Source organism: Cygnus olor, chromosome Z (genome assembly GCF_009769625.2).
Source record: "Cygnus olor isolate bCygOlo1 chromosome Z, bCygOlo1.pri.v2, whole genome shotgun sequence".
Lineage (NCBI taxonomy): Eukaryota > Metazoa > Chordata > Aves > Anseriformes > Anatidae > Cygnus > Cygnus olor.
The window spans coordinates 142,199-166,254 of record NC_049198.1 but is presented as its reverse complement, the minus strand read 5'-3'; the positions used below and the strand labels follow the sequence as shown (position 1 = coordinate 166,254).

Genomic DNA, 24,056 nt, shown 5'->3' with positions numbered 1-24,056 from the left:
AATATCTTGTTCAAAAATACCCATGCCACGAAGGAGTCTTAGTTTTGCTTTTAAATCTTCATATGTCACTGATGAGATTCATAATTTCCAGGTCATAAGAGAGAACAATAATTTGAAAGGCCTTACAAAGCAAAGTTGTACAAAATGAAGTCGTTCTGCAAAGACTTTTATTTGTGCTTGACTTTTAGGCAGTGTTTCTGTTGAAGTCAACCAAACAGCAGCTTCTGTGATAAAAGTTAAACAGAAGTATTGCTCCATACAGACTGTCAACCACCTGCTTAGAGATCTTAGTGATGTAGTACTCTAAATGAAACATTTTCACAAATGGTTTTACGGGTTCTGCTCTTTGTGCTCTCCAGTAATGGAAAGCATCTGTGAGCAGAAGTGAAGCGTGTTTCCAGCTCAGTTGCATCATTTACATTTCACCCGAAGAATGACACACAGTACCCAAAGAATTCCATGATTCTGATTTGGCAAATGGTCAACATGTAGTTGAAGGGTTTTTGTTTTTTTAATTATTTTTGTGTAACAAACTACTAGAAAAGAATTGGTACAGGAAGTAGTTCCTGCACTTAGAAAGATTGCCATTCAAAGAAAAGCTTCTAAAGTATTTCATACATCTGCAGTTTTTACTCAAATGCACAATATTTTGATATTTTACAAAGCAGATGCTGTAGTCTAGCCTGAGAAATATATTTTGAAATTATTTATAGACTATTTGATTGATAATACTCTGTTTTATTGGTATTGAGAATATTGCCAATAGAATTCATCAAGAGCAAGTATCGAAGAAAGTGAAGATAATATATTTTGTTGGGTTTTTTTCTGTATTTATTTTTTTTTCTTGTCATGGTGCTTTTAGATAAAGCTGCTAGGTTTGTTTCTCAAGTTTTACTTAGACCCCTTGCACTATTAAGGTAATCTTTTGAGGCACCTAATAAAATTTAAATAATCTGACGTGCATCTTCTATGGTCAATGGTATGTGAATGAGCTTTGTTTTGTCAGAATCTGGCCCAAAAGGCCAATATATCCCGTTGCCAATATTCTTCACCTCCGTCCCATGAGGTTAGTCAGCAGAGTCCAGAATTTAGTCCTTGACTACTTCTTTTGGTTCACATCACAGTCACAACATTTAACCTTTTGTTTATATTACAGTGTTTGACACAAGAAATTATGTCTAGCTGAACCAAACCTTTTGTTTCATCTATTTTGGTTTATCGTTTAGAAGACATGCAATATCTGCCAGATGCTGCTTCCTAACCAGTGCAGTTTTGCATCACACCAGAGAATTCATCAGCATAAATCTCCATACACGTGTCCTGAATGTGGAGCAATCTGCAGATCTGTCCACTTCCAGACTCATGTTACTAAGAACTGCCTGCATTATACCCGAAGAGTTGGTTTTCGGTCAGTATAATGATTACTTTGTTGTCAATTTATATGTAATTTATGCTTTCAAAAGTAATTTTCCATTTTCATAAGCATTGTTTGTAGAATACAGCTTCATGGGTTTAAGGTTGTCATGGAAACAATGCTATTAGTACTACAAATTTTGGAATAAATACTGCATTAGAATTCAGCTTTGTTTTGGGCATCCGCTTTTGTATGTTATTAAATCAGAATATTAGCTAATCTCATCCAACCATAAAATGTCAGATTCAGGACTTCACAGTTTCTAAGGTCTAGAAAATTCAGATGTATTTTCTTAATTTCAGGTTCATAACAGACTTCTTGAGTTTTTTGAGGACATTGAATTTTAGGCTGTTCTTTCTGGTAGAACAGTCGTTTTCAGTATTTATTATCAAGAGAATTTATTATCAAGATGTGGATGGGCATACCGCACCGGTCTGGTAGCATAGCAAAAACAACTTTGTAAAGTCCTTTTTGCTCTATTTGCTGTGGGAAGTCAAGATTTGTCTCTGTACACTGCTTGAAAATTATCTTCCTCATTCAAACAGCCTGCTCTTCTGGTTGTTCGTTGTTACTCTTCAGTTTTACTTTTATTCTTTCGGTTCCCTGTAATGGCAACTCAGTGAGAAAATGGGGATCAGAGGCATTTCATGGAAATGTTAAGTTTTGAAAGGCTTGAAAATTGTTTTACTGTCAGAACTTTACTGACTCTGAGTGGCGGGCAGCACAGCAAGAGATCGGAAGAGCAACCCGTACAGCTGCGCTTTGCTCAGCAGTGCTCAGGCATTTCCATTTCATCCTATCTGACTGGGGAAGGGTGATTTAAAGTCCTACCCACTAGAAAGCTTCTTCCCCTTCAAGGTACCGCAGTTTGTTTACTAGGATGGCTGTGACATCCTTCCACAAAGGGAAGAAAGCATTTTTCCTCCATCAAGGCAGCTGCTGTGGCAATTAGTTTTCAGACTGAACCTATGGCCTGACACAACTCTCAATCTTCATGTTTATTTGGATTCTTTTCTTTTATCCTTTCCTCCCAAGCAGTGGTCTTTCTTGTCCTAAGTTTCTTACATCTGCTTCCTCCACTCTACTGCCCTTCCCAATAGTCTGTACCTCTTTGTATCATCTTCAGGGACTCTTGGCCTGCACCAGTAACACCAGAAGATTCATAAATCCTTATTGAATCCTTAGTGAATCATGATAATGTTCCTGAGCTTTCTGAGAATTATCATAAACATCTCATGTCACACTAAGTCAGAATTTATTTGGTGAGAAGAAACCAAAAATACTTAGGCAAGGAAAAGCAGCATCTGGGAAAGTTTAAGGTCTTCCTTCCTTAACTCCTCAGCACCTCCTTATCACCATGACACATGCGCTAGTGAAACGCGTGGTATGTCTTGGACCAATGGATCTTGTAAGGCCAGTTTGGTTTCAGTGGTTCAGGCTAACTGTCTGAACTAAATAAGCTGAAAATGTCAACCTTAAGTTTGATTGCATCCTAGTGTGTTGAGAACAAGAAGGGTGATACAACAGTCAAAGAAAGGAAGGCTTGGGCCTTAGGAGTTGTTTTAATATGCAACGGTGGATGCTGAGGATCATTTATGATTTTGCATCACTAGAAAATAAAATCCAGGCAAAATGGGATGGAGAAGGGAGAGGAGGGATGCGCCCCAGCTCTACTGAGGTGACACCATAGCAGTAGAGCTGTTAAGGATTCACTGCAATGAGAGGGTCACACTTTCTACTGCTATGAAGAAATGTTCATCTCTATATAAACAGAGAAGAGCTTAACAGACCCCAAGAAGGTGAGGACCATTTACTTTAGAAAATGCACTGGCAAGTGGAGACTAGATAGCTATGGACTTATTTATTAGGATTTACTAGTTATTTACTTATTTACTAGTATTAGGGATGTAAATTAAGTGCTTAAGAAAGAAAGGGTGACATTTCATAAAATTCCATGAAGATATATTTTAAAAGGAAAGCAGGATTGTTAAGTGGAATTTATAACTATCTAATGCTTTATTGCTATCATTAAGGCATTAAAACAGTATCCAAAAATTATTTGATGTTTATACAAAAATGATCATGCTAACATGATAGACGCCAAAATTATTATTTCAGAAGCTAGGGGCCTTCCAAGTTGAAACTAAAACTCTTACTGCAAAAGACTGATCACTAAGAAATCTGTTGATTTGACAGGTTATGTTTTAATTGCTTATTGCAGTATATTCGCAGACTTACTGGGTATATATACTAAGACTGGACTGGAGATGCATGGCACTATAAAAGGGGCCGTTGTGGGTAGAAATTCTCATGTGCTAATTTTAATTCAATTTTTTAATCATTTTGTTTTAGAATAGATGCGGAAAGGTCACAAATTTTCGACATTGCTGAAGTAGGTTTTTGAAAAATATTTTCAGAATTCCAATCTGATATACTGACATGATTGTAGAGATTCAGTTTAGTTGTTCTGAATTTAGATTTACTTTTTTGTTTGTTTGTTTTAATCCAAGCATTGATTTGATTACTAGCACAGAAAATCATTACCATTATGTTTTCATTAAGTCTAAAGAAGGGAAGTGGTGAAAATGTTTTGCTTACTAGTTTTCCATTTTGGTGGTAGCTTCTAAATTACTGTGGTGTACCTTACATAATCCGCTGCATGTGAAAAAAAATGCATTTTATAAAAGCTCTTTACAAATTTGCAGAGGATTGAAGCATTCTTTTTATAATCAATAGAATATTTGTCTGACTCTTCTGTCTATTCTGTTGTAATATCATAAAACGTGCTCTGACTTCATATCTCTTAGATTTTAGAAGTTAAATTTGGGAAAATCCTTTTTTTTCTCCTTTTTGATATGCAAATCTCTGCTTATAGTGATTCTTACTCTGTTGTTTATACTTTTAAATTGACAGTATAATGTAGTTTTAACTGGTTATATGTATATGCTTAACTCTTCCACTTGCTTGAAAATCAGTGTTGATTCCATTTCTTTCAATACTGCTTTATGCTAGGCTGAACTGACTCTTTTCCACTCTTTTTGCAGCTGCGTGCATTGCAATGTTGTATACTCTGATGTGGCGGCACTCAAGTCTCATATTCAAGGTTCTCATTGTGAAGTCTTTTACAAATGTCCTATCTGTCCCATGGCATTTAAATCTGCTCCCAGCACACATTCCCATGCCTATACACAACACCCGGGTATCAAGATAGGCGAACCAAAGTAAGCAAAATTACTATTTTTACTGTACTTGCTTGCATTCTAATAACCTTTGAAATTGCATTCTGTCCTGTACTTACAATCTTAATTCAAGTACTGAACAATCAACAGATTGTCGTCCATTTGGTAATGCGTGTCATTCTTCTAATATTTTCAAGAGGTTTTAGCTAGGAATTTATTTGGCAAAGGTTAAATTTCCATGAACATAGCAATAGCAGTTCTTTAAACACAGCACTACAATAAAGTAATGCAGTAATTACAAAAACAATTCACCCTGCTAGTGTGCTGCTTCTCCTTGTTTTCTAATCCACTTACCTCATGTGCATTTTTACTGTGAATTAAGATATAATGTGATTCCAAAAAGAACTGCTAAGGCTCACCAGCGCTTTTGTAGTGATTTTCTTAATGTCTGGTTGAAAAGGCAGAAAAAAGTGATTTTATTTTTTTCTGTTATTTGTTTACAAATAGTCGTCTAGGTGAATTTGGGAAATTGATTCTTCTCATGCCATCAGCCCTCAGGGGTTGGAGTGCATACTTGTGGCCGGGGTGTTAGATGCAGCTGCAGTTGTCTCTGGGCAGACCTCAGGCGGCTCTTGCGGGCTGCAGCCTCCTGCGGTGCCACAGAGGTGGTTCTGATCAGGCAGCTGCTCGCTTATCAGGCGGTGTTTGCCGCTGTCTGCTAGATGTGTCCTCGGGAAAGCTGTAAGTTTGGAAATGGTGAGCTAGGTTTTAGCTTCGCTAAGACTGTCATGTCTAAAGGACAACAATCCCTGTCTGATAAGTGAGAGGTGCCAGCCTTTAAACCTTTTCCAGCCTTGCCCTGAAATTCAAAATAAATATATATACAGAGCTATTTTTATACAAGCTTTTTTCTGATACAAAATCTCTCTTTTCTGGATTAAGGCAGAAGCATTTCCGTTCTTCACCTAGGATGGTTGTATATAAACACAGTAAGTGGTTTACTGAAGGCAGTAAGAAGGGGCATAATTCAGGGTCTTCATTGTGAAAATGTTGAATATTCAAGGCAGGGGGAGCTGCAGGTGTCGACACGTATGAAAATCAGACTTCAAATTGTGTAGGCCTTAAGCCCAATGCCTTCTAATCACAGGCCTTTTTCTTCTCTCTTCTTCCTCTGCTGGTATGAATGCAGAACAGAGTAAATACTCAAATGTTTAACTCTGTTTTGTTTCTTTGAACTGCTTGGAGCACACAAGTACATTTTAACAAATTGCAGAGTCGAGAAAATATAGAGCAGATGAAAGAAACAAGGTATCCTGCATTGTAATAACCAGATTTCACAAGAATCTGGCATAACACTTTTTCTTCTAGCCTATTAAAAGGAGATCTGTTTTTTTTTTTCTTTAGCAAAATAGCAACAGACTTACTGTGTCTGATACTAAATTCAGACATTTCCACCAGTGATAAATGATATCTTGTTTTAATTCAGGATAATATCTTGGTGAGAGGCTTTGACATACCAGCATTTAATCTAAAACTTGTTTAAGGTTCCCATGATTTTCATTACAGAAAACTGAAAGATTAAGATCGCCGACTGTGTAAGATACTCCACATATGAAAAGTACAGAAGATTTACTGAGTTGTGCTTTTATCTGTTGAACTTCTCATGAATTTGGTGAATTAAGTATTTTGCATTAGTTTCCTTTCCATATGAGAAGGAGTGTTTTCTTTAAATTTGCCCGTTTGAATCAAGATGCTGTCTCACATGCTTGCAGAATGACTAGTAAGGTTTTCCAGTCTTTGCAATGTTTGGAGTTCCTTGTTTCTGTTTCACAAGCACCTGTAGGTAGTACAGTGTCAGCACCAGGGCTCAAGATGCTCATTGATTACTGTCTGACCATTTAATAAGGTCTATTTCAGGCTCTCAGGACCTGTGGTTTTCCTCAGAATTAACTGAATGTATTTACGCTGTTCAGCAGCAATGTAAAATGGAAAGTATTTTCTTGTTTGGATTAATTGGTTGGTGAGGATATTTCTCACGTACGTTAGTCAAGTGACATCAAGTTTTCATAGCTCAAATTCTCTTTTATCTACTGTAGTGTTCCACATTGTACTGGAAGAAATTTATTCTTGTTTGATGAATATGCCAGTGCCACTGCTGGTTTACCTGTCTTGTGTTACCTGCTATCTGTGCTGCACATGGCCAGCATACATTTTGAAAGCTTAACAATTTGTTGTAAAGAAGGACTATAATACAGTATTGTAATACTAGAGATATTACCATGAAAGTTCAACTGTTTGTTGTTACGAAGTAAGCGTTTTAAAACAAATGAAAAGCAGTGTACAATACCCTTTTGTGTTTTAAAATAGGAAGCTTTCAAGCTTTTGTGTAGTGCTTGAAGGTCATTTAACCCAGATTTTTAAATGGGAGTTTCAAACCTTATGCTGATAGGCAAATGTTTTTGAACTCCTGTCTGACCACAGAGCCTGGTTTCTAGAGGCCCTGGTCACGGCGGTGCTGCAGGAAATAAGGCTGTGTGTGTGAACAAATCAGGGGAGCTGGGAAGGATTTATTAGTTCTCCCTCATAAATGGGCCGAGACCAGCTCAGTCCTGAGGCTCTGTTTATTTGTTCACACAATTTTTGTTTACAGGAATTAGGCTTAGCGGGTAAATGGCTGTGTGCCTCTGGCATTTACTGGAATTGTATGATTTATAATTATATTACAAATGGTTGTTTCAGAACAGATATAGTAAACTATTTGCTGCATGAAAAATGAAGTCTATATGCAGTGATTCTCTAACAGTGGAAATTAGATTATTTTAATATAGGGAAATGGATGGCTTTCAACTTTGTCAGCTCTCTCCTGTAACATACCTAGGATGTTTTGATGTGAAACCAAAGCTTATATGTGATTTTGTTTTTTCAGTAAATAGTGGAAGTCCATAGAAACAGCATAAAGGTATTTTTCATGGCTGATCTCTTTTTGGATATTGGAGAAGTTCTTGTTTATGAAGCCAGATTATGAATATATACTGTACTCTCAGTACAAAATGTATTATCCCACAAGTACTGTTTTTTTGAGGGAAGAAGTGCAGGAAGGAGAAATACCATGCTCTGCAAAAGCTTTCAAAATGCTAGACATCTTTAATGCGATATGAAAGTATTTTTCTGTGAGATACATGTGTGTTCATTCGAAGATAATATATGAATATTTATTACCCAGATTTTTGAAAAATGAAGAAGTGTATGTATCATGCCTATTTTGGTGTGTACTGTAGAGCAGGAGTAGTTAGTGAGCGTGTGTAACTACCCTGGTTGTGCAGTGGTAGTTGAACTGGCTGCCCTTCTCGAGGATCTTGTTGAACTTAGGCTATTGTAAATTATGTCCTAAAGAAGCATAACTGCCTTTAAACTTTGGGCAGGGCTTTAAGCTGATGTATGTTAAATACCAATTACCTCAGTTTTAAAGCAAATCAGCACACTCAGTTGCATGTGTTTAGGATTGAAAGTCATGCTTTCAAATGTGAATCAAAGTAAAACTTGGTGGATATAGTCACAACACGTACTGTTAGGTATCTTGGTATGAATTTGAATTAAGACAGAGACCTGAGTTTTAAAGTTCGATCTATACCAGATAATTCTTGTGCTTTTGTGAAAACAGAGTAATGTCATTTAGCTTTCATAGAAAATATAAGTATTCAGCTCCTGGTGTTTTTAGAGAGAGAATTTTTTTATGTATGATGAATTCACAAATAAGTGAATTTTTTTTGTAGCAGATTCACTTTCTGCTGCCAGTAGCACCTGTAAGTGTTAGTGAGCGGTGCATTACTCAAGGTGGTGGTCATTAAGGGACTGGGAAGAGCATTGGCAGCAAATCAAGGGAGGTGATCCTTCTCTTATCTCTTCAGTGCTGGTGAGACACATCTGGAGTACTGGGTCCAGATCTGGCTTCCCTGGTAGAAGGGAGACGTGGACATAGTGGAGTGAGTTCAGCACAGCACTACTAAGGTGATGCAGGGCCTGGTGCATCTCACATGTGAGGAGAAGGTGAGAGAGCTGGGACTGTTCAGCCTGGAGAAGAGAAGGCTCAGGGAGACCTTATAAATGTGTATCAATGCCTACCTGATGGGAAGGAATGAAGAGGAAGATGAACTCTTTATCAGCAACCACTCACAGGACAAGAGGCAATGGGCAGAAATTAAACCACAAGAAATTCCATCTGAACACAATAAATTACAGGTTAGTGAGGGTGGTGGTCAAACAGTGGCACAGGTTGCCCAGAGAGGCTGTGGAGTCTCCACCTGTGGAGATGGTCAAAACCTCGCTGGACATGGTCCTAGGCAGCTGCTCTGGCTGACCCTGCTTGAGGCAGGGCTGGACCGAATGACCTCAAGAACTCCCTTCCAACCTCAATCATTCTGTAATCTTGTGTTACTTTAGGCACATTATGAATCTGAGACATATAATAGGTCATAGTTTATTTGACTGAATTACGTAAGCCTGCAATAACAAATTTATGTTCTACAGACCTGAAATTGTTCCAACTCGGATGACTGTCTAGTTCCACAACAGATGATAAAGCAGGTTTTCTAACTTTTCTTTTGTCTAATTTTATTTCCAAGATATTGTTCGAATAAAGATGTCATGAAATACACAGAGAATAATTTTTAATTCTGCCAGTCTTTATTTACATCTTATTAACCCAGAACACTGTAATTTTACTCATCTCTCATTAGCACTTAGCAGTGGCATCGAGTACTCAGTAAGAGGCACCAAAATTCTGGAATTGTGGTTGTTATCAGTGGTCCATGAGCAAGGAACCAGAAGGGTGAAAATCGCCCTGCCAGGAGCAAGGCTTTGATACAGTCTTGTGCCTCGGGTTATTTGCCTGGTTAGTTAGCGATCAGGTTTTGACATTTCGTTACTTTTGGACAAAGTTGTTGAGGAAGATGTAAAACAGTATTATAAAAGACAGGACTTAAAGGATGGAAGAAAAGTATTTGGTACCCCAGAACCAGGAAATATCATCAGGCAGTTAGTACCTGCTCTCAGTTTGTGTTCACAGACATATTAACTACAGAATTGTAGCAAGTACTTCTCTGAAGAAATTACATTTTTTCTTTGGTGTAGCGAAGGCAGCTGGCAGTAAAATCTTTGCTTCAAATTATCTTGAGCTGTTCTGCTGAGAAAGGATCGAGATGTTGGTTTAGAGTGCTGAGATGCTCAGCAGCTGTGTGCTGTGGCTGAGGGAGATGATCTATTGCATAGTAAATCTTTAGGCTCTTGCTTTTCTGTTTCCCTTAAACACTGCATCCCATAGCGAGTGAGTGTCTGTAATAGTGCCCTGTGCCTGGGCAGATTCACATTCTCTCCATTTCAGTCTGCATTCACTTCAGCTTGTCTGCCAGGGTGGTAATCCACTGACTTATTTCCCCGGGAGTTGTCTCTTACAATCTCAGTTGAAACTGTTAGTAAGATAAGTGAGGTTTTATTGATGCGAGATATATGAGGTGAAACTGCATTTTAGAAACCTCTTTTTTTTCCTTACCAATTAATATCAAGAAACATTTCCTATTTCTGGCAAGCTCTTTAACACCTTCCTTACAGGAACTTACGCGGGCAATGAGAAAACTTAGCATGCTAACAAGCAGGGGTTTTGTTTGTTTGCTTGTTTGTTTGTTTTTTAATGGAAATCCATTCTTTAGGACAGAGATCAACCTCTAAGTGATGGGGTTAGGAAGACTGCTTTCACAGAGGAAGTGCCTGTCTTGGTACTCAGCACCTGTGCTTGAGTTTCCTTTATCTTATCTGAAGTTTTCCTGAAGTACCACTACAGATGGTTAATGGATTTGATTTCTCTTTCATCTGATGATCTATGGCAAATTTCTGTATTCCTTTTCTTTCACATGTCATTTCCTTTCATTCATTTTCCAAGTTAAAAAATGCATATGCTTTGAGAGAGGAAGTTGCGGTTTTGGTGGTATCTCTACATTGCTGTGATAGACAGATTCTTAAAGGCCTGTAATTGCAGAACAGGGAAATATCACCCTGTGAAGTCTCAGTTTCAGAACATTAACAGAGTCTAGACTTGACATTCAGGAGGTTCAAAGCCATATACATTGACAAAAATATGTGCATCGTGAAGTATATTACTGATTATAATCAAATCAGTAACTCCCTTAAAATACATTGCCTTTGCAACCTGAAACAGGTGTATTCTTTGTCCTTCAGTTACAACATGGGTTCAAGAGCTGAAGACCTCTTACTTCAGAGTACTGTAAGCAGATGTTGGTGTTATATATGTAACTAGCATATGCTATTGTTTTCTGGTTTAGTCATTTTTTTCTATTTTTCTGCTTTTTCTACCACTCCTTTATTTTGAGTTTGGAAGATGTTCTGAATTAGTTTCGTTTTACCTTTTTTCAGGCAGTGCGAAATAATTGCTTAAACGTGTCAGATCTTGTATCTGCTGAGAAAAAAGTTAACATCATGATTCGTGGTGATAGATCATAAACATGACTGACACTGTTTATTGTACTTCTATTTTTAGAATAATATATAAATGCTCTATGTGTGACACTGTGTTTACTCTACAACCTTTGCTCTATCGCCACTTTGATCAGCATATTGAAAACCAGAAGGTGTCTGTTTTCAAGTGTCCAGACTGCTCTCTTCTGTATGCACAGAAACAGCTTATGATGGATCATATCAAGGTGTGTAGGCATCTCTTGTTTTATTCTTAGATACTATTTATCATGCAATATGTGTTTTGAGAAAATGTTGTAAAAAAGGCTCAGAATAACAAGAAAGCTGCTGGAAGAAAGAGATGTTAATAATTCCAAAAGAGTAAATTGTGAATATTGTTTTCAAATGCTAGTCTTATATTTCATATGGTTTTCAGCATCTGTGATGTAATCACTTACTATTTCTATGTGATTGTTGATTTTGATATACTAGGAATATCTCAGTACATTGCATTCAGTATGTCATTTTATGAAAATTAAATGAGGAGATAACAATATATAATAATGATATTGGAGTACATTGATCCAATCCTAATAACTGTTGAGCCTTGTTTACAGTATTTCAAGTATTATTCCAGTTGTTAGGAGTTGAGAATGCTGAGCACGTTACAAAATGAAACCTTTGATATTCAGAACTAACTGGGGGGAACCCATATGTTTCTTGAATAGATGTAGAAATTGTGTGTGTGTGTGTGTGTGTGTGCACATGAACACATGCACGCTTTGAAAAAAAAGAACTTGAAGTGGATTTTTTCATCAATATCCTTGTAACTGCTTGAAGGAATTGACTAGAAAAGACTTACTGCCATCCTTGCAAATCATGTTATTAAGAATCAGAAGTCTCTAACTTGCTAGCTATACATTTTAAATACTCTGTTACCTTGTTTTAAATACACCAAGTCTGTTAGCAGTGCTGAAATTTCTTATACATTATCATCATAGTCTGGCAACTGTTGAAGCTATTTAAATAGTAAAATTTGTACAGAGTAGTGAAAAATCAGACATCTTTCTTGCCTGCTAAAACTATCATTTTGCATTTTAGCCTCAACTATGGTACTTAGAACCTTAGAAATCACTAAAGTTGCATTGAAAACAAGATCAGAATTCTTGCAAAAACAGCTGGTTTTAAAGCCAGTTTTAAACATGAATTGGAGATAGGGAGAGGTCGTCCCAAGATGTTCAGAAATACAAGGACAATATATTTTCTTTGTTTCTGAACTAGTTTATGTTTACAGTAAGAATCATCTTAGACTTATGTCAGATACCTTAAAGGGTCCTCTAATGCAGCAATGCAAAGTCATATTTTCTAATTCCTTCAATCTACTTGTATTGCTTCTTTTCTAACTAGTTAGGCAAATTCCATATATTGGAGTGTATGTCTTACGTACATGATTAGTTTTTCTTGAATCACGTATTTTTGTGGAAGTGATGTTACATATGTATTTCTTTAAGACCTGAAAACCACTTTGGGACATGATGTGACTGTGGTTAGAGACAGGAGCTATTCTTATACAAGTTAGGGTTGCTCAGCATCTCTCATTATAAAGTTACACTCAGTTACCTATGTTTTGGATACTTTTTAAGATTTTTGGCTATAGTTTTCCATGCCAATATTTGTACTTTTGACCAGTATATTTTCAGCATGTTTTACTACAAATGATGCAGACAATTCTGAGAACAAAACTAGTGAATTAGAACACAGGCTTTCAGTAACAGCATTACAGCTTTTGTTCAGAATTGCTAGTGCTTCTACATTTAGGATGTATGTAGGGTATTAGGAACAACAGCAGAAAAGTGTAAATTGGACTTGACTCTAGGGGGAAAGAAAAAGACAGTAACAGGGTATAGATAAAAGCAGAAAAGGACAGGGGGAGAGGAAGAGTGCTCAACAAGGGCAGAGCTCATCCCAGCTGCAAGAAAAGTAATTGTTTGATATGGCTAGACATAAAGCAGCAAGGCAGAGAAGACTTGGATGAAAATAGAACACAAAGGGTTAGAAAGAGGCTCAGAAGGAGGTTATTTAAAGCTACAAAAATGACCTAGAGTAATTCCTGCAGATGGGAAGGTATCTTGTTGGCAAAATGTATGTCTTATTTTCCTCTAATGGCTTGCTACAAAAAAAATGGAACAGCCAGTGATAACAGGTAGTGAAGGTCTGGACTGGAGGTGTAACACTCAGTTCTAGTGGTGGTATATACTGTCACTGTGACTTCAGGTTATGCTTTAATACTTTGGGATTATTTTTAAGAAACTAAATTTCAGGTATTACATTTAAAAGACATATAGAAAGTTGAGCACTGATGTCTTACATGCTCACAAGTTAAGATGGGATGGAGTCTCCAGATCAATCTCCAGTTGCCTGAAACTAGAGGACCCTCCTTCCCCCCACCCAATGCTTGTACTTCATCTCCTAGTGCAGTGGGATACACCAGAAAACTTCTTCCTTTACTACACAATTTTAATTTGTTCTTAGAAGCTGTCAGTCAATCCTGTGCACTTTGCTTTTTAATAATGTCTTAGCTTTTAAAAGTACTGGCTTTCTTCTCCAGTCGACTATTCAAATAGAACATGTTCTACAGATCAGGCTGATATTTGTAGTACAACCTGCAGCTAGTCCCAAAAGCCACACGATTTACAAAGAACTTGGTACTATAGTGTTATACTGGAGAAGCAGATTGGTATACTTACATTCTCCGAATCAAGAATGTATTGGATGATTTTTGTTTCTGAAGTTACCTGTATGTTTAGGGTGGCCATCATCCACGATATCATCCATCATCATCCACACATCATCCACGATAGCTATAATACAGATCAGTATATGAGATGATTAGAATGCTGTCAATGTAAAGGGCAAGTCTTTTGGATGTGAAAGAGACCTTGACAGTGGATCCGTGTTCAACAATACGATAAGCCTGGTTTGCAGTCATCTTTGTTGGCCCAGAACCCTGCTGACTCATTCCTGTTGAGTCCATGGTTATATATGAAACTCAGACACACAGCTGAGGTCCAGGTCTTCCTGAAGCAGTCATCTTCTCTGTGGGCTGAGGTATCATGCCGCCATGTGACACTGGCTCCATAAACTGGGGAGGTGGAAAAGTTTTTCCCATCTTACTAATCAATTACCTAATCTTAAAGGCTAGAAATATATCAGTGAGGAAGGATCACTACCTAAGAGCTGCAGGGTGCTGAGCAGCCTGTCAGGCACTTCTTAGCTGTCCCCGCCAGCCCTGCACACCTTTGATTCCAAGGACTGTTAGCATTGTGTAGCCCTAAGCAGTTATAACCCAAGCATGCAGTAAGACTGGGCTTAGCACAGGCTTAACATAAAACATTAATATATCCTAAAAAACATAATTGCCTGATCTTTCCAGAGTTACCTTTTCTTGTCTTATTTACCGATGCTCCAAGTCAAAACTTGTCAGTAAAAACCCTGCCTTCTTGGAAATCTCTCTTTAGACACACAGTTTGAAATGAGGATGTTCAATAAACTACATTAGGTAAGTAAAGCAAGAAACTGAACTTAACCTAATGTACTTCTTGAGCCCTTTTTTTCTCCTTATTCAACAGCAATTTAAACTTAACCTGCGTAGTCTCATTTTTTGTGAAAATATCCAGCCACTGAAGAAAACTACTACTTTAGCTATGGCTGGTGTCAGTGTTGTTGGCTAGTTTCTGCCTATGTTAGACATTGTCTATATTTAATCGTTGTTTCTTTAAGTTAAGAATGTGATCTGATGAAGTATGACAAAGAAGTAAATGGAGACTTATGTTTCGGTAGGTCTTCTGCATTTTGTCAGTACAATTGTACACATCTATGTTAATTGTTTTCTTATATTTATTTTTTTATTTTATTGTAGTCAATGCATGGAACTTTGAAAAGTGTGGAAGGGCCACCAAACCTGGGGATAAATTTGCCTCTCAGTACGAAACCTACAAATCAGAACTCAACCAGTCACAACAAAGAGGACACAAAATCTGTCAACGGAACAGAAAAGTTAGAGAAGAAATCTCCTTCTCCTATAAAGAAGGGAGAGCCTAAAAAAGTCACTAGTCGTGGCTGGACATGTTGGGAATGTGATAGGTTCTTCACTCAGAGGGATGTTTACATTTCCCACATGAGGAAGGAACATGGAAAGGTAAATGAATAATATCTAATTACAAAAAGTGAGTTAAACCTGAAATATTATGTCTTTTTTTTCAAATTGTTGTGGTTTTGTAATTAATTCCTTTAAGTTCCATCATTATTTTCCTCTGTTCTTACATGTATGTCATCTTTCTCTCTTTTGCTTCTTGGTTTTTGTCATTTTCTACATAGTTCTTTTGAGAAAATCTACACGTGCTTAGTTAATTGTAGGCTTGTTCATCCAGTACCAACATTTCTTGAAGATGGAAAGAATGAAAGATGTTCCACTATTTCGTCCAAGTCATCTAATCTGATCCAGGTTCTTATTTTTTCCTTTGTGCTTTCACAGTTCCTTCTGTCTTGAAAATTCATTAGCTGTTGAACTTAGGGAATGGAATCTCAATTTGCTGGTCCAATGAGCACCAAACAGCATTTCATTTTAAAGCTAGACTCACTCTAACATCAAGTCATTGCTCTAATCTTACACTTGCGGGCTCAGGCAACAAGTCAGCTGAGTTGAGCAAGGTGACATTTTTATTTAAGGCAGCTAGATGTGAGATAGCTTACTTAAAACTGACTGAAAGTGAAATACGGAAATGCTGTGGTCTCAAGTCAGCAGAAAGACAGCTTGATGTCCTTGATGCATTCTATAACTTTTCCACTTTAATTAAATTAAAAGGACTGGCAGGTGGACAGTGGTGAAACTGAACAACTTTCCTCTGCTACTGCTTGCAGGGAAGAGAGCTAAAAAATTGACTTTTTAAATTTAGCTTAAAAAGGAAAAGAATAGTGAAAAACATAGCCTGTGCTCCAGTGCTACAAGCTAGAGTAAAGCAAAAAAGCAAAAAGTTTTGTTATTTAAGATGAATTTTCCATTTTCAGTTCAGACTTCATTCTTCCACATAGTATCACATTGTGGATTTGGATACCAAGTTCAGTGAAGTCAGTGAGATTCTTTGGGTTGATTCAGTTTGAATCAGACACTGTGCTACTGCTTGTAGCAAACACATAAGTAGTGGGTGATTCATATATGTAATCACGTATGATTTGTATGAGGTTACTCATGTGCATGAGTATTTACAGGAGTGAGGTCAAAGTGCTGATTGTCAAGCACAGAACCAATAGGGGAAACGTAAATTTCAGTTCCTTTATTGGTTTGGTTTGTTGTTTTTTTGTTGTTGTTGTTGTTTTGCTGCAGTAGTGTCTGTGTCCCCTGTTGCGTTGCCTACATTCTCTCTCCTGATGGTACTAAAACTGTTGTACCCACCTAGAGCAAGGTTTGGAACCAGAAGGTGGTTATCAAAGTCAAGGTGAGCCAAGACTGGGAAACACAAAAGCTGAAGGTTGCACTGACCCAAACATCAAAAATGAGCAGGGGCTGCATGGGAGGAAAAGATGCCAGGGAGCTGGGCTTGTAGGCAGGATTCAGGGCAAGGAGAGCATGGAACTGAAGGAAAACCAGGCATGTAGGAATTAAAGGCCAGCTCCACAGAGTCTGGACAAAGGAGCAAGGAGTAGCAGGGCAGCATTAACCCAGTGTCGTGAACAGCCAGGAGCGGTGGCGCTGGGAGCACTGCAGTTCCTCACCCCCCAGAGGGCTGGGCGCTCTGCGAGGGTCCTCAGCTGGACCCTGCGTAGCTGTGGGTGGGACCGGCCAGGGCAAGGTGCAGCCCGATGCTGCGGCACAGCGGTCATCTGCTGTCCAGTCCTGGCCTTCGCTGTGTGCCAGGAGCAATGGCCTGATTCTTCCCTCAACAGAGAAGCAAAGAATTAAACTAAAGTACTGTGCTGCACTAAAGAGAGAGAGCCGGGCTGGAAGGGACAGCAGATTTATTTTGTCTAAGTGGAGAAGAATCATCCAGAGTGGAAAAATCTGTAGTTTTCAGGATGCTAATATGCTATAATAAATGATAGCACACTTCCAGAGGTTTCTGTGTCTCTTCAAATTTCAGTGCTTATCTCTAAAGCTGTGTTGTGCAAATTGTTTTATTCTGTTTCTTAATATTTTATGGAAAGGCTGAAAATGCCAGACTGCTGAGTGTCATCTCTAATTTTCTTATGACAAGTTGAAGCAAATAGCTCCCAAGCCTGATTGAACGACCGTTTTCATGCTCATCCTTGCCTTCAGTAACTCCCACTCTGTTCTTTCAGCCACGTCTGAGAGATGTTGCCTTCCTGCTGTAAAGAATGCTGTATTCAGGCTGCATAGCTACATTTCCAGTCGCCCTTGGAACAAAACAGACAAAAACAAATGATTATGATTCACAGAACTACATTTTCTTTTACCTGGTTCTCCTTTTACAGCTTGAGGGCATGAAAGTTGGACAAATATCTCTGGTTTCTCCTGTTGCTTTAGAAGCCCATTTTTGCATTTCTGTCTGTTGAAGTCACTAAGGAATTAGTGTTAATTGCTTCAGTTTCAAGCCTAGCAGGTATATTTGTGACACTTCTGCTATGGAGTGTCTATAAAGAAACTCCGTAAAATATGTTACAGTCCCTGTAGTATGACTATGAACTAATTACTTATTTCTGATCCTGTAACACTCATACAATCCTAGTTTAGTTTTCTTTCAAAATCAGTCCCTTTAGCAGCATGTAAAACGTTTTGCCCATTAGTGCAAATACTAACTCATCAATGCTTCTAGTGGCAAACAGAAGTAGGTTTGAGATCAGATACACTTACATTTTACACTGATACAATTCTTTAAAACGACACAAAGCAACACACCTCCCCATAATATTGTCACTTCAGAATGAGCTGGAGAATCACATCCAGTCTAATCAAATCTACATCAGAGTGACAGAAGGCAAGTAAAAAAATGTTAGTAGCATATAGATAATGCTTCTTCAATTAATTACAGTTTATACAGTATAGTCCAGGGCTATTTTTTGATTGAATCCTTACTATGCCTTCACATTCTGCTTTAAGCATCCGTAAATTCTTTCCAGAGTACTGCAGTCAAAAGCATACTGCAAAACCATGCTGCAGAATGTACTGATTAATGCATTTAATTAATTTGTTTGGGAATATTTCAGTTTTCTTGCTGCAACTACTTGGGTTGGTAAGACAGGCCGTTGGACTGAGTTCTAGGATTGTTGAATGACCGTGTCATTCGTTCTTGGATCTCTTATAGCTGACAGTTTTGGAGACGTTATTTCTTCAGATACTATAGCTCCTGTGGCTGCGTTCGGCTGGAATGACATGGGTGGAGACCACTCCATCATTTTTAACTTCCTTTTCTTTCCCCTTACACTAAACTAATAGTAATATAAGACCCATAGAACTCCCCAAGTAGGTGTTCCTCAAGTTGACATCAGACTGCCTCTCCTCATGACTTTTTTGAGCCCTATGATCACATCAGTATTCATGATGTTTTGCTATGGTCATTATTTAGTATGTGCCCTTCACCCATTTTCTTGTGGGTGATTGGTAACCTCTCCCTGTCAGCAACTGCAGAAGTAATTTGGTGATGGAAAGGGTGAGATTACTTTATAGTGAAAGCAGGTCTTTGACCATGCTGCCTTTACTGGTCCAGAAATAATCCACTGATCTTATGTGCTTCTTTGATGGAAGAACTTCACCCACGGTTTGTGGTACCAGTTTACAATCTTTGGTAGGTGCGTGTGTAATTCATGCTGGCCACATTGCTCTGAAAGATTTTTTAATGCATGCACTACTTTTACTTAGCTTTATTTATTTAATGCATTTTTCTTCTTTTAAAGCAAATGAAGAAACACCCATGTCGACAATGTGACAAATCTTTCAGTTCGTCCCATAGTTTATGTCGTCACAATCGTATCAAGCACAAAGGCATTAGGAAGGTTTATACATGCTCGTAAGTTCTATTTGTTTTTTAAACATACTAGAGACAGAGTATAAACCAACAAAAACATTGTTAATTGAATTTCTCTTCTTAACTGTATAAAAGCAAGTGTCTTGTTCATTCAAATGAATCAGTTATTTAAATAAATAAACAGTCCAAACTATTTGAGCTGTTCTGCCTGCATGAAACATAACAAACTACTCAGAACACATGTACGTAAAGTCCGCTGTTTTTCAGGAGCTTTGGCAAGCAAGTCAGGAGTTCTACTAAGCTGAGAGTTTCCGTGGCTGATAGTTTTACAGTGGTGAACTTGGTTTTTAGTAGTCTCTGAAATACACAAACCACTCTTCTAATCAGCAAAAGTCAATATTAGTAGTATTTTTCTCATGCATAAAACAGTGTGTAATGTCTAAAAGTCCTCAGTGATATTTAAGGGGCTGGAGAGAGGACACATAATGTAATAAAAAGACCCATGTCAATCAGATAAAACATATAATAAGAAACTTTCTGCTTTATCTTTTTGTGTACATATACATATATTTGTATTTGCATATAGTGGAGCTAAATTTGATGTTATGGTAAGGATGATATGCTCACGAGTTTTATTCTGACCCACGCTTCCTACCATTTTGGATATTATCTTCAGAGAACTTCTTTCTCATTTGCTGTGAATACAAGTTGCTCAAACATTTGTAGTTTTATTTTGTAGTTGTTCTCCTTTTCTTATAATACTTGCCTGTATGATTGATTGGAAAAGCGTTGTCACTGTCTTTAATAGATTGTCCTGTTGTCTGGATTTATTTACCTGCTCACATTCTTCAGAATATTACATCTTTTTTAAAACATGACATTTGAATCTCTGTATGTCTGCTTTGTGTTTATATAGACACTGCCCAGATTCAAGGCGTACTTTTACCAAGCGGTTGATGTTGGAAAAACATATTCAGTTGATGCATGGCATTAAAGACCCTGATGTAAAAGAAATGACTGAATCGACCAATATGGAAGAAAGGGAAGTAAAAGAAGATACAAAGGTAATTTCTTAGATTTCACTGAAAGTGATATTTTTTGTGAGTATACATTCAGGATCTTTAAATAGATGCAGATATTTTGATCCCGTAAAATTTTGATCTGTGAAGTAGAGCCCCAAAAATGTCTCAAAGGTTACTGCAACAAATTCTATCATGCTTGAGCTAGAACATGTTTTTTTGAAAGACTTACAGTCTAATTTAATCACTAAATGATAGAAAATGTAACTTACTTTTGGTGGTTTGTTTCATGAGCACCTTTCAAAACTTCTGCAACCAAGTCCTCTCATAGCTGTAGAAAAGCTAAAGGTTGCATAGAAGCATTATGAGCTTATTCCAGGTACCCAGCCTTGAGCTTATTTGACATAAATTTTAGAGTGAAACTGCTTTCAGTCTGATGATGAGCGTTAGGAGGAAAGCAAAAATAAGAAGACAGCGCTGTCAAAAGACTTGTTATGTGCAGAGTTTAACAGCTTTTTTTTTTTTTTTTTTTTAAGTGTTAGGGGCTCTGTATGATGAAGAATTTCAACAACCAGCGCTGACAGTAGATACACAAACATACATGTTTTTTAAAATTTACTCGTCTTTTACATGACTCTTTTTTCAGCCCAATATAGTGCCTTTTTATTTAAGTGTTAAAAATATGGCAACTATATACATTGTCTTCTGAAATATCATGGAGTATATCCAGGCTACATACGGTGTAGAGGATTGTAAAGACATATTCATGTCAGAAAAGTAACAAAAAGAATTAAAAAAAAAAAGATATGTTTAAATAGTTTTAAAAAAAAACAAAAAAACTTGCACATATTAGTTCATCCTTTGCCATTGTGTTCATTTGGCTACTAACAGCCAGTAGATAATCCATCACGTCAAATTTCAGTTATGAAATATTAAGTGCAATTAAAATACAGTTTCAGAAGGTGGTGCTGAAAAGTTCTTAGACTGATACTCTACATTCTATGCACAACTGTAGTCACATTGATGTGTACTTGGATGCAGTTACACTGGCAAATATTTAATCATGCTAACACAGTGCATTAGATACTGTTGCTTTATCAGAGCTGACAAAATAAAATCTGTGTGAAATTTATAGGAAAGAAAACCCTTACTTTTCTACCATGTGCAACATATATTTGCAAGTATTATTTCAAATACTGTATTTTTCAAAGTTGTACTGGAATCTACCACTGGAAAGTTTTTGAAGTTTGCAGTCACAGTCACTGAAGTCACTGCATATTTATGCTTACACGAAATGCTGTTTATGGCTTTTTTTAGGTTCCTAGTCCAAAGCGTAAATTGGAAGAACCTATACTGGAATTCAGGCCTCCACGAGGTGCAATCACGCAACCATTGAAGAAGCTAAAAATAAATGTTTTTAAGGTTCACAAGTGTGCTGTTTGTGGCTTTACAACAGAAAATCTTCTCCAGTTTCATGAACATATTCCTCAGCATAAATCTGATGGCTCTTCATACCAATGCAGGGAATGCGGACTCTGCTACACATCTCACGTGTCTCTCTCCAGACATCTCTTCATTGTACATAAGCTGAAGGAGCCTCAGCCAGTATCAAAACAAAATGGGTCTGGGGAAGATAATCAGCAAGAAAACAAGCCCAATCATGAGGACGAGTCATCTGACAATACGGTATCAGACAGAAGATGCAAAGTGTGTGCAAAGACTTTTGAAACTGAAGCGGCCTTAAATACTCACATGAGAACACATGGCATGGCCTTCATCAAGTCAAAAAGAATGAGTTCAGCAGAAAAATGATCAGATTATTTGGGACACAGAAATTTCTCTCCACATTGGAATACTAATGACATTTTTGTTACAGAAATTTCAAGGTATAATAGTGTTAACAGTACTGTTCAGGCTGTTGCAATATATTCTGCATAAAAATGTCCCCTTCACCTCATTGTCTATACCCTCAAAACCATTGAAGCAGTATTTGAGTTGAAAAGAGTTTGTATATATTTAAACTAATAACTTTTATACTCTTTGTTACGTGTTTGTATTGGTATCTAGTGGAAAATTGTTTTTTGTTTTGTTTCTGTTTTTTGTAGTAAGATTCTCTAAAACAGAGTTCTTAATGCTGGGGCAGTTTCTCGGGTTTCTTAAATGAATGCTTCTGCAAGAAAGTTTAGCTAATGGGAGTGCATCAGAAGGCAGTGCTTGGAGGGGAAAAAAATGAAGAAAGCAAGCAAGCCAAGGAGAGATTTTAAATTCTACAGGACTAGTGCTTCTAAATGTGTAAGGAAGCTTTTAAACCTTCTCTCTACAAAGGAAAGAAAAAATAAAAAGGAAAAAAAAAGAAAAAAAGAAAAAGAAAAAAAAGTATCACTGCGTGTGTAAAGTGCAGTGCTGGTTTTAGGTGGCAACACCAAAACAGGTGCAGACCCCCTAGAATTTTAAAGTACTTCTGAAAAGTATAATTGCACAACTATATATGTATCATGAAGTAATTTTTAGACCATCAGGTGCTTGTGATCAAAGCTAAAATAGTTATAAAAGGGCTGGGCTGCTCTGGATTAAACAAATAAGATGTAATTAGAGGAATAGGTTTATAATTATGATGTTTTTTGTCATGTAATTTATTAAACATATAGAAGCGAGTACACAGCATTATGTATTTTCCTTAATTTCTGGTTATCAAAAGAAAATAGTTAACCCTTGCTGCAGGGGTTGGTGTTTCCCAGCTCTGTATGCTAATGCCAAATGTTCTGGTGCTCAGTGTTACATACAGCCACAACTGTCAAGAAGCTAACACACCAGCCTATGTAAGTATAACCGGGGCTTTCAACTTTAGCACAGATCTTATGAAGCTAGTTCAGCCATTTCAAAAGTGTATCTAATATCACTAGTTATGCTTTCACAAAGTACAAAGAGGTACCATACTGTCCCTTTCATATATTGGTCTCTGTGAGAGTTATATTTTTGGTTTGTTTTTGCATTTTATACCTTGTATGTATCCCTATAAAATTTTTTGTACTTTTTTTTAAAACAAATCATGTATATATAGATAGCTGCATGATATATGGTAGTAATTGTTTGTTTTAAAAGTCTTGCTGCTGTCAGATGTTACTATACACTATGTCCATTACAACTGTATTAAACACATTTCATATGTAAATAAATGTGGAGCATTTTGCCCCTAAAGATTTGTGAGATTCTGTTATTTATGATTAAATTTTAACAATTTTAAAGATTGAAGTGTTTGAAAAAATATGGATCCTTCTCAGCCACCTCTGTAAACCTTCTTAATCATTCTGGAAATTGTGTATCAGATACATTAATTCTGCTTTGTCTCTTCATCCTCATTCTTAAATTGATTCATTGGTAAATGCTTCTTATCCCATTTATATTACTCACCCGTTGAGTGGTTATGAGGAACTCCATCCTAAAACAGCTGGCAACGCAGGATCTTAGTGTGAAATGTACACTGGCCATCACTGCCCTTCTCATTAAGTGTATACCTCTTTAACACTTGTTTGTTGATGTGCACTGTCAACTGTACAACAAATGAGTTATCACTATGCAGAATGGTGTTTTGTACACAGTGAACAGATAATAAAAGTTAAATTTTCACAGCCATTATTAATACTTCTGTTTGTTTTACATAGTGCTGCACCTCCAAGGGATGCTGTGAACCAATAACGTATGTCATTGTTGGTAGTGCTGAGAAGCAAAAGTCACTGACAAGCCAGTAGTGCTCAAGTCATCTGAAAGCTGTTGGGGACTATGTGAAACCGTTCGGTGGTCACAGGCCTCTTCCTGGGTCAGACACATGCAGTGTAAGGTCCCATGCTGCCTTCTCCTTGTAATTGGCACCAAGTGGCCATGTGGGATTTCTTTTTGCCTGGGCAGTTGAGTAGAGTTCAGCTTCTTGGCAGTTGGCTCTGTTCGATCCTTTCTAAGTCGAAGAGGGATTTAACTCTACTTCAATTAATCTTGTGAAAGG

The 24,056-nt window shown here is 37.3% G+C and overlaps 1 protein-coding gene across 11 annotated transcripts in view; it reads left to right on the top strand.

Annotated features, from left to right (window-relative positions):
• The window catches only part of ZNF532 (zinc finger protein 532), a 45,412-nt gene extending 22,158 nt beyond the window's left edge, over nucleotides 1-23,254 (top strand). For all 11 annotated transcript variants that reach the window (XM_040539955.1, XM_040539961.1, XM_040539956.1 and 8 more), the window contains 7 exons: nucleotides 1,227-1,408; nucleotides 4,459-4,635; nucleotides 11,144-11,306; nucleotides 14,978-15,256; nucleotides 18,967-19,079; nucleotides 19,954-20,101; nucleotides 21,374-23,254. In XM_040539955.1, the coding sequence (XP_040395889.1) occupies nucleotides 1,227-1,408; nucleotides 4,459-4,635; nucleotides 11,144-11,306; nucleotides 14,978-15,256; nucleotides 18,967-19,079; nucleotides 19,954-20,101; nucleotides 21,374-21,868 (1,557 nt within the window). In that variant the 3' untranslated portion in view covers nucleotides 21,869-23,254. The remainder of the gene's footprint in view (nucleotides 1-1,226; nucleotides 1,409-4,458; nucleotides 4,636-11,143; nucleotides 11,307-14,977; nucleotides 15,257-18,966; nucleotides 19,080-19,953; nucleotides 20,102-21,373) is intronic.
• Nucleotides 23,255-24,056: the final 802 nt, after the last annotated feature.